Below are 18,668 nucleotides of genomic sequence, written 5' to 3'. Positions count from 1 at the left end.
TTCAGCATTGTCACCGTAAAGAAAAGTATGCCAGGTTCACAGCGTGAACGTTGAGGAACTATCCCTGGGCATTTTTCTCGAATGCCCGGCCTCCAGCACGTGCTCATTGCCTTCCACTATGCTTTGCCTTTCACCATGCTCACGAGACTCCAAAGTATCATCAAACATAGAAAGCCTGCCCTGTAGGCGGGAAAACTGGAAGGTCTCCTCCGACTCTCTCATTCTCTCAGCAACTACCGTAAAATACCGGGCAAGCGCCCGCTCAAAATTTAGAGATAATCGTAAAAAAATTAGGGATGGGTGCTTGTCCGGCCATCAATTTTACATATCAATGTACTGCGCATATTTTATCAGATCTTACGAATTTAGGAATGGGCACTTAATGTGGAATGGGTGGATGCTCGTTATTCTACAGTATATGTCAGATACATCTTCGGTTACCACGTCGAAGCTATCGACATGGACACTCAAACGATTTTACATTTCTGTGCTCAGGAACGTCAAACTGGTCTCCTGATTACTTCATCAACACCGGTGGCGTCGGGCTGATCATGGACCAATCCCACAACAGCTCGTCGCCGAGCCAGCCAATCAGGGAACAGCTCGAGTCGGTGTTCGAACGCGACTGGCACTCCGAATATGCAGACCCTTTGTAGTGCACGGTACCAGCAAACCATGTCAGGAAGATGCCAAGCTATGGAACGCATGCCGTTCTGCGGCATGCCGTGGACTCATGTACAGTGTTGACGCAAGGTCCATCAGTGACAAAGACATTCAATAACGCCGACAATCTTTCAACTGGCCATCCTTTCGGATAACACGTCAAGTGCGTCGTTTTGATGGAGCAGCTCTCTGAGGTGGCAGTCTTTTTATAGCATGGACATAGGTTGCAGATCAGCAAATGCGAAGGGAGCTATGCACGTAGCTCCGTTCGCCTACCGGGGTACGACACCTTTTCTACGACCAGTGCAGTTATGAGGCACTTTATACTTACCGTGTACCCAGTACCATTCTCGAGTGTCTCCATATTATTTGCATCGACGTGATCTAAGGTTTCGAATGCCCTTTCTCATTCAATGTGTACAGCTATTTTTGTTGTTTTATTGTTTCCACAATTCGTTTTACACCGACAGAAGGACGCGGCGATGCACACGTGCGAGAATGCAGCTTCGTAAAGTGCGTTATCCGCACAAGCTTAAATGGAGCAAAAGCAACTGTTTAAATTATATTTGTAGCCCATCGTATTGTTCTCACATTAAGGTAAAACAGAGCACAGCACGTTTGTTTTCAACTCTACATGCACTCATACACATATTATGTACCTTATGCAATCAATGAAATGTTCATAACGCAGCTGATGAATATTTCTGTGCCAACTCATAACTTCTTGTAATGAATTCCTACTGCCGTGATTCATACTCTAGTAACGCGTTTAAATGCAGTCTTTGTAGACTTTTTTTTTCATATCCTCATGTGTGGTTACCTGTATATTATTGTTACATGGATGTAAACAAGATTATCATAAATATAAACTCTCAGACGTACTTAACGGCAAACTACGACGAGCAACTTTGACCAATGCCGTGCTTTTTACGGCTTGTTCAAACCACTACTTTTTTGGCAGACGAGTTTCCAATTCAAATGTACTGGGAATCAATGTGAAATACTAGTGGACCCTTATTAGACAATTGAAGCCTACTCCATTGACTAGAACAGTCGAGGTAAAACGGCAAAGCGATATTTCCATTTGGGTCTGGTTAGTTTACACACGGACATTCCGTAGTTCAAGCTATAGATAAAAAAAATTTGATTTTAATGTAAAAAAAACTGTCAAATTTCTTTTTTTTTTTTTGGTGGTTGCTTTGGATGCAAATGATGCACAACTCATTGGTGGCTTGTAGCGTCAAACAATTCGTGGAACACGTTTGAGTCCCCACGTGATATCTCGGAGTGCAAAAATGTGCTGCCATTTTGGGCTTAAAGGCCTGTGATATTTAGTAGTTTAACCATGCTGCACAACTAGCATTACAGATATCACATTTTCATCTCAAGTGGAGGAGCAGAAAAAAAAAACATGACTCCGATTGTCAACAGCGTGCCGGGGGATAAACCTGTCGAGTACTGACGGCGGGAGGCAAATACTGCAGAACCCTGAAACCATCTGACAACCTCGATGCATAAAAAAAAAAAGAAGACTGAAGAAGAAATTGATAAGATATTGTACAGCCTACCATTCATTTGCAACAAACTGCCAAAGGAACAAACATATAAGAGGGGTTCATTGTAAATAGTATGTAATTTGTGATCCTGTCTTCTTGTTTTTTTTTTTCTTGGTTCCCAATGTGCTCTGCCGTTGGATGAGGGGCTGAGAATGATTTTGGCTCCCAGCAACTGACAATGCATTCGTTGTGCTCTTGTAAAAGGCAGTGTGCCATGTTGGTCGTGCAGATTGTTGCTATGCAATAAAGAGAGCTGTCTTGTAAGAAACCAAACCGTTTGTTCAAGTTTCTGAGAAAATAAAAATGTTTGCTCCGCAATTTGCAGAGTTCTCTGTAGCACATGTTTTTTGCCGTCAGAATTTTTGTATGAATGTGAATTTCGGAAGAATGGCAAGACAATTTGCAGAATTTTTGTATGAATGTGAATTTCTGAAGAATGGCAAAACAATTCGGGGGAAGACGTTTCTGTTGTTAGTCTCATCAAGCTGGAGGCTTCTTAAAGTCGGGGCATAACAGTTCCTTCACACAGAAAACAGTGACATTAGGTGACACAGTTCAGTGGCAATTTATGGCAATTTATTGTAGAAGAATACCGAAAGCATAGTCTTGATTGATGTAAAGGGAATTGATTTATGATTCTAGGCTACCACCGTTAATCAATATCTGGCTTCAAACGGCAGGGACCGATATTGGTCTTGTAGCCGATTGTCAATAAAATCGTAAAACGAGTGACCACAGTGCTCGCTTCACAACAAAGTTACTACAATGTATGTTCAAATACTAAAGCGCTATAAAATGTTGGCAACACTTAAAAGGCAGATTTTTTAAATGTAAGAATGTTCAAGAGGTCAGGTCTCCTCGTAAACTGGAAAGTTAAAATAAATTTGCCTAAAATCGGAGTTGGATCTCAGAAGGCCACATCTCCAGTCACAATTTCTCCACAATCTTAGCGAGGAAGGTCGTCAGCCCTAACCATGGCTTCAGCTTTGCCTGCACGCCGCTCGCTAAACTCGAAACTTCAGCAACAACAACTCTATCGACACAGTCCTTCAGCGCCGCCGCAACGCAGACGTGCTGATAAACACGGATCAGTGGCGGATCCATGTGCCTGTTCAGCAAAAGCGTGGTCTTGCTGCTGAACACCTCATTCGCTTCACTGCTGGACCGCTGAACGCAGCACCTGTAGATGTCTTCTAGAGTGACGCCGCTTGCCGACACCAAATTTTTTAGGTCAGGTGGCAGGTAAGAGAAATCTTGGCGGGCAAAAGTAGTTCCGGGCAGGACTTGGGTCGCCAAAACTTTCAGCAACCCGCTACACAGCTCAGTCAGCGTCACTTCTTCAGCGTAAGTGTTCAGCTCTCCCTTTTCAAATGGCTGCTCATCACTCTGCAACAATTGCACAATCACCAATTTTTTCTTACAAATCAAATACAGAAGAACTTCTCTATAGTAGCATAAACTAATGGAGCATTTTCTTCACGTTTTCATGGTCTTTGAAGAGGAAATACATAGTCAAAATATGGAGGTAAATGAACCGTATATTCGAATGGGTGCAAAATTTAGAAAGCCACTGAAAAGGGGTCTCAAACTAATATGAGCGTGGGTGCCAGTGATATCCCACCCACAAAAGGTTGAGGGCCAACGTAAAATGGGGCGAAAAAGATTTTATAGAGAAGGTACCTTGTGCTCTCTGCCTGTGACATCTTTGGGTTTGATATGTTTATAAGACTACTTGGGCCCTTACCTGATGCGATACCTAAGAATTAAAATGACACCAGATCGCCACCATGCTGCATTTTTTTTTTTTTAGAACAAGAGTGCAGGCACAATGTAGTTCCTGTTGCTTAGATCACTTGGGAATTAAACACAACATGTCTGAAAAAAAAACCTATTCATACAACAGTTCTTGTTTTCCTGACAATTTCTATAGCAGCAGTCTGATAAAATACTTGTATTTTAAAGGTGCCAATTTTCGAAGGTGAGAATCCCAAGCTCATAGCTTTGTTTTCGGCAGTTGTTCCTCCTGAGCAAGAGTTTGTATAGCTGAGTTGACAAAGCTAAAAGGAAACACACAACAAATTAACAGTATAAACTATATGAATATGTTATAACAGTAGAGCTAAGTTTCGAGCGGAAATGAATCGGTGACATGGGATTATTATGGCGAAGGCCATTTCTTGCGCTTGACACATGAGAACAAAGGCTCTCAGCCGGTTACTTGCAGTCCGCTTCCCAGCGAGTCGCAGGTCACGCGTTTGAGATCCCTGCACTACATTTTTTACTACTATCAGTAGTAAATACTAATATAATGGTAGCACAGTTGAAGTATTCTTGTAATACTGCTAGTACAGATATTTTTTTTAAGAAAACCGGCTTTGCTACAGACGAGTGCTACTGTACTTGCAACATTGATTTCTAAAAAACAGAATACGGGTAGCTTTGATCGCAAATGCACCGACAACATGAACACTTTAAAGCTGTCATCCTGGACAGCTCTAAACCTGTCGTTCTGGCAGAAAGCCTCGTTGCTTTTTATCGGTTATTCAAATGCAAGCACGTTGGTACTGATAATATGAGACACCAGTTCCCCGGTCTCAAATGACGATTAAGAATGTCCGGCCATCAATGCCGTAATCACGGCGTAACCACGACTAGAACAAAAAAGAGTAAAGGGAAGAAATAATACCTCCGCTTCATGACAAACGTCTTGGCACGTCAGCATCCAGTCGACCAAGCAGGGAACCACAACCTCTACATTGCCCAGACGCGCAAACAGACGAAGCGCGACGTCCAGCGGTGTCCGGCGAGAAAACAAAGATGGTGGGAACTCTGGATCACCTGGAAAGGCAGCAATTAAAGATTTCTGACAGCATTAAGACTTTTTCAAGCACGCCTCGCGCAATACGACGACAGCGTGTTGAAGAGCAATGTTTATTTTTGACCTACTAGTTTTGTTTGATTTATTACCGGACTTTTTACAAAGACCAGGATGGCCAATGTTTGCAGGTTCATGCTGTTATATGGTTCAGCAGATATTGCTGAGTCGTGTTGCACGACATTGCTGCCGCAGACACTGCAGACGCATGTCAGACATTGCCTAGTTGTGTCGCACAACAGCGATCACACGAATGTCGCCGAGTCATGTCAGACATTACTAAGTCGTGCCTGTTCAGCCACTCACCCAGAGCTGCGAGGAGGTTGTACACAACAGACACAGCATTATCCCGAACCACCACTTCGTCGTCCTGGAGGAAATTGACGAGGGCCTTCCAGAAACTGACAGCGATTCCACCTGGAAACGAAAGCCAACAAGACAAAATGTGTCAGCCATGCTGTGGATGTCAAAGAATGTTTTCGTGTCCCTCGAATGGTATTCACATTGAAAACCCGAACATGGGACAGCTGTGAAAGATTTTTCAGATAAATGACTTAAAGATGTACGGTGAAAATGAATCTAAATTTTCTTGCACAAACATGGCTTTGACAGTAAGAAAGGCTCAAGAAATTAGCATGTTCTTACAAACCTATGTAAAGCACGCACAAAAAAAAGGCAACATCTTTCTCGACATACAGCAACTGTGCACACTGTTGTTATAAAAGGTCCTCTTGCAGCAAGGAGCAAAAAGAAATGTGGTTTTCATGTGAGTGCACATAAAGCAGTTCCTGAAACAAGACACTTGTTCCTGTACTCCCCTCAATGTATACCTCTGTCTACAGAGTTTGTTTCTCTCGTACAGTCAAATTTGACTTCATGACATAATCAAGCCACAAAACCATTAATAACTATATAGTCGGTTACAAGTCATGAAGGTAGTGGCAAATGCCCCTCAAAGAGAATTTGCATTCCTCTGCCACCAATTCCGTCCCATCGTTTCCGTGACGTCACGACCTGCGCGAACCAACCTTGTTCTTGCAAACAAATATTTCCAGCATGGCTGTCAGGCAGAATTTCTACGACTCCAGCATCTTGCAGCCATTATTCTGCTCTTTACCACGGTTTTACACTTACCTGGGCATACGTCACTAAGTCGTAACTGCGCCCACTTTTATTCACAATACGTTTTGCACAACAGCGTGAGAATCCAGCGATAGCATTGCCATTGAAAAGTTTGATGCGGGCGTAAGGCTTAGCATCGTATGTCGGATGCCGTCTGCTTCTTCGGCTGCCTCAGGTGGAGTCTCAACATCGTCACGGCATCGGCTTTTCTTCGCAGTGGTTTCCATGGAGCGACGTTAAAATGCAGCAATCACCAAATTCTTTATAAGTGTAGTGGGCTGTGTGGGATGGGCATGAGTGAACCACCAACACAGCGAGCATCTTCACCCGATCTCGGCCGTATCTTTGCTGGCGTTACTAAATAGTCTGTCTACTGAAATGACGCCTTCAAAGCAGATGTACCTAATTTGCATAGGAAGGTTTTCAAGCCAAAACCAACAACCATATAAGCATTACATAAAAAATTAAAATTTATATTTATTTAAAGAGCAAAGGATGCTTTCTTTTCCCCTCTTATTTCATATAATTGCACTACCGCTCCAACTGAGGTCTGTAATAGACAAGCATTTTTAATCTTTTTATGAACGAACAATTTTCGTGGCCACTAAAGCATTCTTTTTACTTCAGCCTTCCGGAGCGAGTAATGTAGGAGCCTAAAGTACATCATTTGACCCGGCCAGGAGGCGCAAGCTGCCGCCTGTTACAAGGTTAGCCAATATATCTCCACTGGAGCAGAAGGGGCGTTTTAAGCAAACAATTTTTTCGACTGCGGAGGCATTTGAAGCGGGCGCATCAAGCTTGTGGGGGCAGCTTCTACTACCTTCTTGACTTGTAACAGACTATATGAATACATCACCTCAATTTGAAAAAAGAAAAAAAAAAGAAGAAAACATTAAGGGTGAGGACTAACAATCACTTCCTTTCAGTTAGAAATAATATTTAATGGGTACGAGGAGCAAGAAATTCACTCCCAACACGTTTTCATTGATTAAACAATAAAGTACTACATATCTTGTTCACTGGACAGGAATGCATTGCATGGATTGCTGTCCTCAAATATGAACTGTCCAATATGGCAAGACTGCACTCACCTTGCTTGCCCTCGGATACAACGGTTTTGACGAGAAGCCCCAGTCCTCTGCTGGCGGTCACGCGCATTGCAAGATCCTGAGTTGGCTCAGAGCAGTTCAGCAGTTCCAGTGTCCAGCGCTGAACAGCCATCTTCTCGGGCAATCCGACGACGTCGTCCATAATCTGAAACAGAAAACCAACTGTGTCAATGACTGGTGCCTTAGTTGATTCGCCGACATAACAAGAAAAAGACCGTCAATTGAGAACCTAAAATAACATGACAAGAACATCTGCTCCAAGCGGCTGAGAATGTTAACATACACCAGGTCAAAACACGTGCAGCAAACTCGCGCTGCAGAACCCAGGGATCCTAGGATAACCCCCACCCCTGCCCGTTTTCTGTCTGGATGGTCACTGTCGCTAATTTATGTTTCATTTTAAAGACTCCAGATGGCAGCGGTATTGCACTGGCTAAATTTCTCATCCACAGCGTAGACACCAGATGCCGACTTGGGCTCACTAACTTCCCACTGTATACATAGACAGATACAGGACACAACAACTTTTTCTTATACGTCATTGAGACAAACGGTGGAACGACCATCATAGCTACATCATTACACTTCAAAGAGTAGCATATACCGACATGCTCGGAAAGAACAAGCTAAATCATATTTTTACGGTGTTTAATACTTACATGTGAATGAATCATCTGTTCAGCAATGTTGCAAGACAGATCCAGTAAAGACTGCTTGGTGTGCTCACTAAAAGTGTAAGCAAAATAAATAATTAATAAACAGCGTGATGAGGCACATGCATTGAGTGGCATTTGGATATGTTAACATGCTTTATCTTTGCTTTGTTGCATTTCTTGCTACATTATGCAGGGTTTTTTTTCTACCACACAGAATATAAAGCAACAAAATGATAACGTTAGAGACAATCAAATAACACTAAACAGTGGAATGGAGGTTACATTCGCAAGATCGTGCCGAACCTGTGAAGATTCTCTAGACGGTGATTTAAAAAGCGCAAATGACTAAGAGAGGAAGGGGACAGGACAGAGTCCGTACTTACCAATGTCAGTTTAATAGAGCATGTAGAGAAAGACAAGGTGGAAGTGAAAAAGAAAAAGAGAAAGAAAGAAAGAAACTCCCATCTGCTACTAAGACAACATATTTAGCTTTAAAAATCATAATAAATATTATTTTAACTTCACCTAAAGTCAAAGTAATACTTGTCAGGTAAAAATTGTTGATAAGACAAAAAAAAAAAAAAACAAGAATAAAAAGAAAAGAAAAAAAGGACACAGAGCAACCGACAAAAAGGTTGGAACTGAATTTCTTTTTGTGTTTCAAGTCCTCAAGAAAAACACCGAAGGGACTGAAGTTCTTTTTGTGTTAGGGTCACTGATGGAGTGCTTATGCATTTTTCACCACTGGTGAGGATTTTGAAACTCTTACAGTTCTCTAGTGTTTTTGTCTCGGAACTGCTTCGGAACATTAAAGTGGCTGTAAACATTATTAGAATCTTACTAGAGCCTGAAGGTCAACTCACAGTGTCAGTGTGTCCATCTGGTCAAGAAGGAACTCCAGTACCTGCCAAAACACGGTAGCCAAAAATTAGTACAGAAGAAATAGTGACATCAATATTGTTTGTTTGCTTCAAGTTTCAAACATACACTTTCAAGTGTTGGGCAGCCTCTCCAGCAAAGCAGAGCATAGTCCGGCTGCTTGAAGCTCGCCAGAACTGCGCAAGCCTAAAAGAAAAGAGATGGTTTTCTTTAAGAAAAATCAATTGAAGTGCCTGATGCTACATTAATATACAAAGAGGAGAGGATATATAAACAAAACATGAAAAAGAATACAAAAGGGTGAACAACACATGGGCATAATAACGGTGGTATTGGCATGCAGAATTCCAACAGATATACACTGTGTAAAGAAACATCCAAGGAACTAATGAAAAGCTTATATTTTATGATTCGGTTACTTCACTGCAATTGTTGTGACAGTTCAAAACATCAAGGTCTCAACTGCAGTACAGACTAGGCTCTACTAATCAAAATATCAGAATATGAAAAAAAAAAAAAATATATATATATGTACCGTAATATCCCGAGTCATCGCCCATCCCCGAGCCATCGCCCACCCCATTTTTTGGGCCAATATCGATTTCCGAAAAAACACCGAGTCATCGCCCACCCCTTCAAATACCCCAGCGCGGACTCTGGGATCCGCGAACACTCATCCTACCCGAATGACGCGGCCGCGGACCTTACAGTTGGAGGACGTCCGTGACAAAGTAAAACGAAGGAGGGAAAGACACTTCTTTTTGTTTACGCATTTCCTCCGTGAGCGACCCCAAAGTGGTCGTGTATCCGTGCGAAAAGAAAACGATGGAGATAACAAAATAAGAGTTTGTTAAGGTAACCGCGGAGTGTTAGGTCAAAGTCTGTCTTTGCCGAAGTAAGGTCACCGCGAACCCGCTCCTTCTTCCCGCCCGTCGCGACCGCTGTTGTGCAATATTTTAGGCAAAGCCAAAGCGTAAATAGAGCTTTGCTGGAACGTCCTACACAGACGTTTGCAGAGCGTCCCAACCGTGCATTGATAGCCCGCCGTGCACGGACGCACGTATGTACCCACCAAACAAGAAAGTTGCGCAAGAGCTTGCAATTGACAAGGCGCCCGACTTGGCCCGACGCCAAAGTATTTGCCAACGCGACGGCCGGCTTTCCCGCTTTCCCGGCATTGCTCTTGGTCGCTTCTTTGGTTCGCTCGCTCCCTCGCTCGTTGTGCCTGGTCGGTTTCTCTGTTTTCTTGTAGACTTTTCTTTCTTTTTTTTTTTTACTAACTAGGAGAACATAATGGTGACATTCTTTCACGGAACAAACGTTCGTGCTATATGCAGATCGGGGGTGTTTCTAGCGCGTATGCAAGCAACGGACTTGGCTATAGTAAAATATTCTTTCGTGAGCATTTCTTTTCTATAAAACAATGAAACTAAATCGAGTTTTGAGTTTGATGTATCTCTTGTGCATCAGCGCTAGATACGCAGAGAAAAATAGGCGGTTTTTTCCGTTTTTTTTAAGTGTTTGTGCTCACCCACCGAGACATGGCCCACCCCACTTTTTTAACGAATTTCAGGCGGTTGGGGGGTGGGCGATGACTCGGGATATTACGGTATATATATTCCTAAAACACAGAGTTCTAAATACAGGGTGTTTTTATTTTTAGCTTTACAGACTATTTTTTAAAAAAAGCCATCAAAGCTACACAAATGCAGTTTGTGCAGGTGAGTTATACAGCCAAAGGGACATAATATAGGAGACTAATTGTCACAATAAGTTTGTTAATTAACAAAAACCTGTTCATTAACTTTTCAATTACTGAAGATAAACATATGGTTCCAATTACAAACTTGCCGAGCATCATTGAAAACCACTACTAAATCAGTCAATTTTAGAAAGACTTGGAGCAAGCGAAAAGTGTAATAGAGCCCTAAAGTTACCACTCGAGCAAAAGGTGCAAGGCTGTGGGTACGAAAATGCGTCCGCATAGCTTTTCAGTTTTTTATCATCCACTTTTTTGCATAGTCAGCTTTCTGCCTGTTGCACGAGCGGGAACTTTAGCGCACTACCGTGCTGCTCACATGCTCCAAATCTTTCTAAATTATGAGAATTAGCCCCCTTCACTAAGTCCTTCGGGACATATTACTCACCAGCACAGACCACATTAGTGTAACTTTTGCAGCTTTGTTAAAAATAGTCTGTAAAGCGTAGAAAAAACACTGTGCACAGTAAACTTGGATAATTTAAACTAAAATATTTCATACTTTCAATTAATCTAAACAAATTAAAAAAAAATTTGGTTGTCACACTTTGTTTTCAATGCATTTATAAAGTGCTTAATTCAAACAGCGTCTTCATTTAATTCATACTATTTGTTCACTGAGGCAAGTTAGCCCCGTTGAGTGCGCCTCTCAAAAACGAGCACCTGTGTACTGCGGGAAAGCAATACCCAGGAAGCGCGCTCGTTGCTTTTCCGCAGTACGCAAGTGCTCGGTGAGAAGCACACTCGATGGGATTAAGCCACCCTGATTATGCAAGCAGAACTGTCCTGACAATTTGCTTTCATTATTCATACTTGTTTTTTTTTAATTCTTCTGAGGGTTTAAATTCGAGATTAAAGAAAGAATATTTGCATATAGCAAGCCGATTCATAAATTCCCTCGATTAGGATAGCTGGGCAATTTTATGTCAAATCTGTCATTTACATGCCACCCTAATGAAGGCATTGGACTTTCTAAGGCCGCGGTTCATAAATATAGTTATATTAAAACTAACTGAGCTTAGAAGTAAACAACTGGAAGGTTGGGAAACACCTTCATGAGTTCAGCTGAATTTTTGTTTCAGCACGGTACAACGGTAGTAAAAGGCCTGAAGAAATTATATGACATTCAATTAAAAAATATTCGGCCAAAACCACTACTATTCACATTGGACTTCACCAATATTTTATGTGTGTGCTTGCTTATAAATAGGCCCGTGTAGAGAAAAGTGTAAAAAATTTGCTTGGTATGTGTGCTTGGTATGCTATTCCTATAGCAAATCACTACTTTGCCTCACATCATAGCTAAATGAACTTCTGATAATTCAAACTTCTGATATTTCAAACTAAAGTCTGTGGCTTCTTGAAGTTTGAATTAACGAGAGTCGACTTAAATGAAGAGTATAAATTAAAGCGAACCTCAGAGTACGAAGCGGCGCTTTCCTGCTTCCTCCCGGGACCTTCCTGCACCGTCTCGACGATCAGGGTGGAGAAGGACCTCCAAACGTCTGTCCTCGACAATTTGGACTCGCACCGGAGACAAGCATCGCAGATGCGCTGCACGGTCGCCCTCTTCACAAACTGCAGCGTCACGAACCTGGCCTCTTGTGACCGTGATGACAGGGCGCACAAAAGGAACTGGAAGTAGCTCGTCGCTTCCGGCGAAAACAGTGAGGGGTGCTGAAGCCCGAGCTCAAGAAGAACTTCGTGCGCAGTCGCCGTGAAGAACTCCTCGCACGTCGCCACAGCGTGCCGTTGCGTCGGTGTGATGTCGGGGAGGACGGCCCGAATCAACTTCGACGCGATCGAGCGACCTGGAACGAGATGTCGGCATGCGTGTCGGCAAGCTCTGCTCTCATCAATCGATTCCTCCAAATCAACCGACAAAAAACAATTCATGAAGGTGCAAGTTCTTTTGTGGTCTTACTAACTGTATGCTTGTAGTGTAGGCTTCGATCATCGAAATAAAAAGTTTCGAAATTGGGCCGATTTACGGCATTTAAAAGCACTAATGCAATAATCAAGTTACTGCTCTTGTTATAGTACACCAAAAGGTAATGTTTATACTTTCTTAAAGCTTTACTACGATAGCCCCCGTATTTTTTGTTTGATGTTGGTAGAGATAAGTTCTTCTAGAATCTCGCAGACATCTGCAAAGGCATGCAACTTCGCTCGACAGAAATGTGAAATGTGCCGTGCTGTCCCGACTTGAGAGGTACACACTCACTCAACGCAAATTTTTCCAGGAGGCTACGAGAGCAAGCCAGTACCACGCTGAGGTAGGCAGCCCTGGTGGCAAGGCATGGGTTACATCTGCAACAAAAAGAGATTGGAGATATGTTGTCACAGGGGCTAAGAATCTGAAAATAAGGATGAGGCTGACATTCATAAATGATGGTTCACCTAGAATGAACCATTCACGTACGTAGCAGGCTCAACAACACCTTGCATAATGGTACAGTGCACAATGTGTTGCACTAATTAAATATATTTATTGCACAAATCTTCGTTGCGTGCAAAATAGCACAAATCAAAGGTGTGACGCAGAGACCAATCCCTCGGCAATCACCTTCGGCAAACGATGGCAAATACCAAATTTCCGACACAAAAGCCTTTGGTTAACTGTCAAGCGACACGAGCAAAACGATTCGGCCAGCTCCGACTTCAAGAGTGCAGCACACTAGTTGCTATACTCTGTTTCACCTTAGGATGGACTGCAGTGGACACTACCCGAGAACCTATCGCACGACTATATACCACACACGTCGCTACATCCCTCCCGGAGGTCACACAATATTCACACTACATTAAAGGGACACTGACAGGGTATTTATGCTCGCCGAGGTTTTTAGTTGTACGTGTCATATGAGAGCTCAACTACCCAGAACAGAATTTGCGGCTCGAAATTCGGTTTCTTTCCGCCCGAAAACCGCCGATCAGGAACTGGCCGGTTCGAGTCTCGCTCACTCTCTTTTTCGCGGTCACGGGCCGTTTTCTAAGGTATCGATGCGACCACCAAATTTAATCAAAGTCGTGGGTCACTGAAGGCACACACTCAATATTAAAAATAGAAAAAAATATGAAACCCATTTTTTGTGGCTTCTAAAAAGCTGTAAATACGTTGATTGAAAAAAAAAGTTCCACAGACAACCGGAAGCATTCTGTGCGTTCGTCGTTTCGCGTATCGTGGGACTCGCGGGGACGGCGATGGCAGCGGACGACGGGCGTGGGGCCTCTATTTCAGAACTGTCGTTCGCGGTACCGGCGAATTCTGTCTACCTTTAAAAGAGAAATTTGGGACTGATCAAAAGAATTGGTATTCATCCCGTACGACACGCCCGGCCACCAAGCCGATTTGCACGAAGACGTCGCCGAGCCGTCGCTCCCTTCTCGTGGCTGAAGACATCGCTCGCGCAAACGTCAAGCACGACGTGTCTACTTCGAGTTGAATATGCACGCGTACGATTTCTTTACTAGGTGCGAATGTCCCCAAAGCGTGGTGCTTCCCGACTTCGACTCGGGAGTACTTTTGTTAGAGAAAAATCGTCAGCAAACTTTCCAACTTACAGTTTATCGGCTGAATTGTTACCAAGGAAAGAGATCCCCCCGTATCGACATGCCCCAGTAGCTCAGTGGGTAAGACGTCCGCTTCACACGCGGTGGGACCGGGTTCGATCCCCCGTGAAACTTTTTTTTAATAATATTTTCTGATGTTTACATTTCTTTTTTTTACAATTATTACTGAAGAAACAAAAACAAAACAAAAAAAAGAAACAAATGTTGTGGACGACACGTCGCTGAATTAAATGGTACGGGATTTCCTTTTTGACACCTGCGAACTCAATGTAATCACTTTCCACAAAATGCAAGGAGCATATAAATCAGGTAGCGTCCGCTTTCCGAGGTGCCCGTAAATGGTCTACAGGAAATGCAGCCAGCCATTGGTCCCGATCCCGTTGATCTTTCGGAAACTGTCGCACAATGCCACTTCTGTTTCGGACGCAGGACATGTGAGCCAGCTCTTCACGCAACATCTTGGGTGTATTCTTTTCGGAGCCGATCCAAATTCACCACGGGCACTCACTACTCATCTCCAACTCCTTAATGTACAAAACAACTCATCTTGGAGTACAGAACAACGAGCGGAACATACATAACTGCAAAAGAATCCCACGCCGAACAGTTCCCGTACGCCGCATGTCGTCTGCTACAAGAAGGAGAGAGAAAAAAAAACAAAAACAAAAAAAACACGGTCGGGTGTAGCCACGTGACTTCCGCCACTCTACTCTCTCCTCTCCACTTCTCCGACCTCCGTCGGGTTTCGGTTTCGGTTTCGAGCAGTTGCGTCTTTTGGCTTTATTAAAAAAATACGCTACTCTGTTGCAAAATATTAATTGGGTAGTCCTCCGACACCATAATGAAGCGCCTGGCAAAAAATGAAAACTATTTTTTGGGGGGTGTCAGTGTCCCTTTAAATGGGCTTCGATGGATAGTAGTGTCCTCTGCGGTTCATCGTAAGGTAAAACACAGTAAAGTACAGTAGCGTTCCCCTGTAAGTGCAAGGTGCCACAAGGAATCTGCTCACCCCGAGGCCAGCCACACTTTCTCCTCCAGTCTGCAACAGACGGAATCCACAAAGTCCTGCTCCGCAAAGAAGTCCCTGGAGTGGTTCACAATTTGCAGGACCTGCGTGTACGCGGAGATTGTCACACCATTAGGCTTACGCGGGTTAAATTAAAGACGGCAACTACAGAGAGTGGTACAACGTCCCAGACGTTTGAAACCGGAGGCGACGGACGAAAGGAGGGACAACACGGAACGGGTTTGAAGTTCAAACATTCAAACACTACATGCGACATAAACAGGATCGCCCGTTTGTCAACTTGGCCTTGTTTTTGTCGCCGGTCACCTGAAGAAGGGTCCCATGGACGGCGTTGTTCTCCGGAGGACATGTTGCGCCGGGTAGGGAAAGGATGGCACCGAGCAGGAACTCCCTGCGCTCGGCGGGCGCCACCAGGGGAACGACGGCGCGCGCTGCCAGCGCCCGCACCTTCCAGGAGGGGCTGCGCGAGCAGCGGACCACATGGGGCACAAACGCGTCCAGCCGGAAGCCGCCCTCCACCACCGAGGGAAAGAGACGAGACAGGAGCAGCAGCACGGGAAACCTGCTTGAGCCGAGGACCCTAAGGGAACGAGGAAAATGAAATGTGTAATTGTTGACAAGCTTAACATTAGACTTCCACAACTCCCAGCCGATCCAATTCTCCTTCATTTTAAATTTCCCCAAGGGTAAATGTCACCAGAAGAGCATCATCAACAAAGAAGTGCTCTGTTTATCTTGTAAGCACAGACAAAGGGGGTAAACCGAGAATGAGATTCCACGGGATCCTTCAGAACTCAAGGAGGACATTGCAGTTTCTTTTTTTTCCTTCTTTGGTTACCAGCATGTTATTTTATCCCAAACTCTGATCTTTTTTATGTGATGGTGGGCATGTCTTGGATTTCTCATTTCTTCCCACAAACTGTTCGAACGCGAACGCTAGCATTCACGCTTGGACAGTTAGTAGGTACCACCGTGACAGCTGATAGACTCAAAGCTTTGAGTCTATCCACTATAATTGGCGCAAATTCTCTTACTCAGTCTGCTTCGGTCGTAAATCAGCTTACCTATTTTTAGAAGTGTATTTGAAAATGCATCTTTTGTAAATAAATAATGTCCGGCAATAAAAAAGAAAAAAAAAAGAAATGACCACATCTCCACGTGGTGAATGATGTTGATTGGGGCGAAGCTCTGGTGGTGCTGATGATACTGATTTTGTTCATAGATAGTGAGTTTTTTTTATTGCTCATAGGTAGTGCTGAGTTTCAGGTTGCATTTCCACTTCATTATTACTGCTTAATGGTCGGTGAAATGCAGAGCCAGCGGTTCTTCTAGCAGATCAGCTTGGATCCGCTAGAAGCCGTGGGAACGCATCTCCACCGCTTAAGTCAACGGTCCATGTCAGAAAGAGAATGTCTGGTATGGAACGTGGTCATATACACATTTTAGCATTCGACCGCAGCGCCCTCTCGTCTATAAACGTTGAGCCAATGCATGCAAAGTTTAACGCGATTATATACACATTTGACCGCAGTGCCCTCTCCTGTATAGACGTTGAGCAGCTACATGCAACGTTTCATCCATGACATCCCCAGCTCTTGAGTTACTACCGCATCTCACAGCCCCCTACTCGTCCCGCAGTCGGGGCCGAGTGGTTAAGGCGATGGACTAGAAATCCATTGGGGTCTCCCCGCACAGGTTAGAATCCTGTCGACTGCGCAAACATTTTTTCTTTTTTTTTAAAAAGACAGATGGGATGGCAATCGATGTCAGCACGGACGCCGGACAAGGCTAGACCCTAAGGAGCTTCGCCCCTAAAAAATCCACTTAGTAATTGGTGCAGGAGTACAATGTCGAGCTCCCAATCATTGGGTCGTGGGTTCAATTCCCATTGGGGCGCATTTAGAAATTCATTCCTTCTTCCCTATTTACCACCCTTTTGTACAGATTGTTGCGGATGTGAGCTCGGAACAAGGGACAGATGCACGCACACCCACACAGAAGCCCATTGACACACATACCGTGAGACTCGGATAGCTGTACATTCTTGCAAATACATAGACACAACGTAAGATCCGTCTCCCCAACAGTCAATGAAGGAGAGATAATAAAGACAAATTTAAGCTTGTTTTTTCTTTTGAAGGTGGCATTAGAATCCTACCATATCTTTGGTTTGGAACACCGATTTCTGGACTATACAATTCATATAGTAGCCAGACACACTTCTATTGTTGCTGCTGAATGATTGATTGACTAGGGTTTAATAGAAGATTTCTATCTATGCTGGCGACTGATTGATTGGAGTTCAATGGCACATTTCTATTGGTGCTACTGATAGATTGATTGGGGCTTAATAGAACATTTGTATCTATGCTGGTGACTGATTGATTAGAGTTTAATGGTGCATTTATATTAATGCTACTGATTGACTGATTGGGGTTTAATCAAACATTTCTATCTATGCTGGTGACCGATTGATAGAGTTTGATGGCACATTTCTACTGATGCTACAGTATAGACCACTTACAATGTAACCGCTTATAGTGCAGGACCGGGTATAACGCGGCTTTTTTAAACCACCGATTCGCCTCCCATAGAACTCCATGTAATTACATACCGCTTAAAATGCAGGCGCGCGAAGGGAAATACCAGTTATAGTGCGGTTTCTCGAACAGCCCGCCGACCGTGCCGACACTAGATAATGGCGCTAGCCGCGAGCGGCACTCGCGGGGCAAGGAGGTTGCTCGAAGAAGCGGGGGGAAGCGAAGAGGGAGGCTTCAGTTGCCATAGCGACGGAGGGGCCCATCCACGTGTCGTTCACGTGCGTGCGTGCGTGCGTCCCTCCGCTGTGTTGAAAACAACCGCAACGACAGACCAATCGCAGATCGAGGAGAAGTGTTCGCGCGCGTTGCATGCCGGTCGCGGGCCGGCTTCTATACGCAAACATGGCGTCGGTTGTGATCGTCGTCGTAGACGGCATGGTGGAAGTTCATCGCTCCGCGTAAAAGCGCTATCCTTGACTGTGAATTTTTGCTGTGTGTCGCTATGATAACCCAGCACGTACTAGAAGGGAAGATCCACCTACTCGTGCGGCGATGTTGTGGCGGCACTCTCAAGACGGCAGAAACGCCCGTGTTGTTGTGTGTGTTTACTTCGACTACAGTGGTGCTTTCTAAACATTTGTGTTTTCGACCATTGCCCTGATTTCTTATTTGGAGCATTTTGTGCCTGTGCTCAAGTTGAAGGTATTACTGGCGCGTACCGTATAAAGGATGCGAATTTTCACGCGTTTTCATCGCCGGAGAAAAGTGATTAGGGTTAGCATTTCCGAACGCTCGCGACGTCCGTCCGCAGCCCGCGACACCGTTAAAAGGTTGCGCCAGGCAAAAGTCACCCATTTCTTTCAAAATGTGTGACAACACTTGAGACAGAACTGTACTGGTCTGGAGAAA

General features: G+C 44.0%; 2 protein-coding genes across 3 annotated transcripts in view; one reads left to right on the top strand and one right to left on the bottom strand.

Moving 5' to 3' along the window:
• Positions 1 to 2,555, top strand: part of LOC8028901 (5'-3' exonuclease PLD3) — an 83,698-nt gene extending 81,143 nt beyond the window's left edge. For both annotated transcript variants that reach the window (XM_029972504.4, XM_029972503.4), the window contains exon 10: positions 496 to 2,555. In XM_029972504.4, the coding sequence (XP_029828364.2) occupies positions 496 to 656 (161 nt within the window). In that variant the 3' untranslated portion in view covers positions 657 to 2,555. The remainder of the gene's footprint in view (positions 1 to 495) is intronic.
• Positions 1,854 to 18,668, bottom strand: part of LOC8053406 (thyroid adenoma-associated protein homolog) — a 51,531-nt gene continuing 34,716 nt past the window's right edge. The window contains exons 29-39 of the mRNA XM_029972500.4: positions 15,526 to 15,799; positions 15,202 to 15,302; positions 12,844 to 12,929; positions 12,036 to 12,430; positions 8,969 to 9,046; positions 8,845 to 8,885; positions 7,985 to 8,051; positions 7,308 to 7,470; positions 5,401 to 5,511; positions 4,906 to 5,057; positions 1,854 to 3,605 (exon numbers count right to left, since the gene is read on the bottom strand). Of these exons, the coding sequence (XP_029828360.2) occupies positions 3,147 to 3,605; positions 4,906 to 5,057; positions 5,401 to 5,511; positions 7,308 to 7,470; positions 7,985 to 8,051; positions 8,845 to 8,885; positions 8,969 to 9,046; positions 12,036 to 12,430; positions 12,844 to 12,929; positions 15,202 to 15,302; positions 15,526 to 15,799 (1,927 nt within the window). The 3' untranslated portion in view covers positions 1,854 to 3,146. The remainder of the gene's footprint in view (positions 3,606 to 4,905; positions 5,058 to 5,400; positions 5,512 to 7,307; positions 7,471 to 7,984; positions 8,052 to 8,844; positions 8,886 to 8,968; positions 9,047 to 12,035; positions 12,431 to 12,843; positions 12,930 to 15,201; positions 15,303 to 15,525; positions 15,800 to 18,668) is intronic.

The sequence above is a fragment of the Ixodes scapularis genome, unplaced genomic scaffold (genome assembly GCF_016920785.2).
Source record: "Ixodes scapularis isolate PalLabHiFi unplaced genomic scaffold, ASM1692078v2 PGA_scaffold4__175_contigs__length_147842914, whole genome shotgun sequence".
Lineage (NCBI taxonomy): Eukaryota > Metazoa > Arthropoda > Arachnida > Ixodida > Ixodidae > Ixodes > Ixodes scapularis.
The sequence above is the reverse complement of the archived record's forward strand: the minus strand, read 5'-3'. Positions and strand labels throughout refer to the sequence as shown.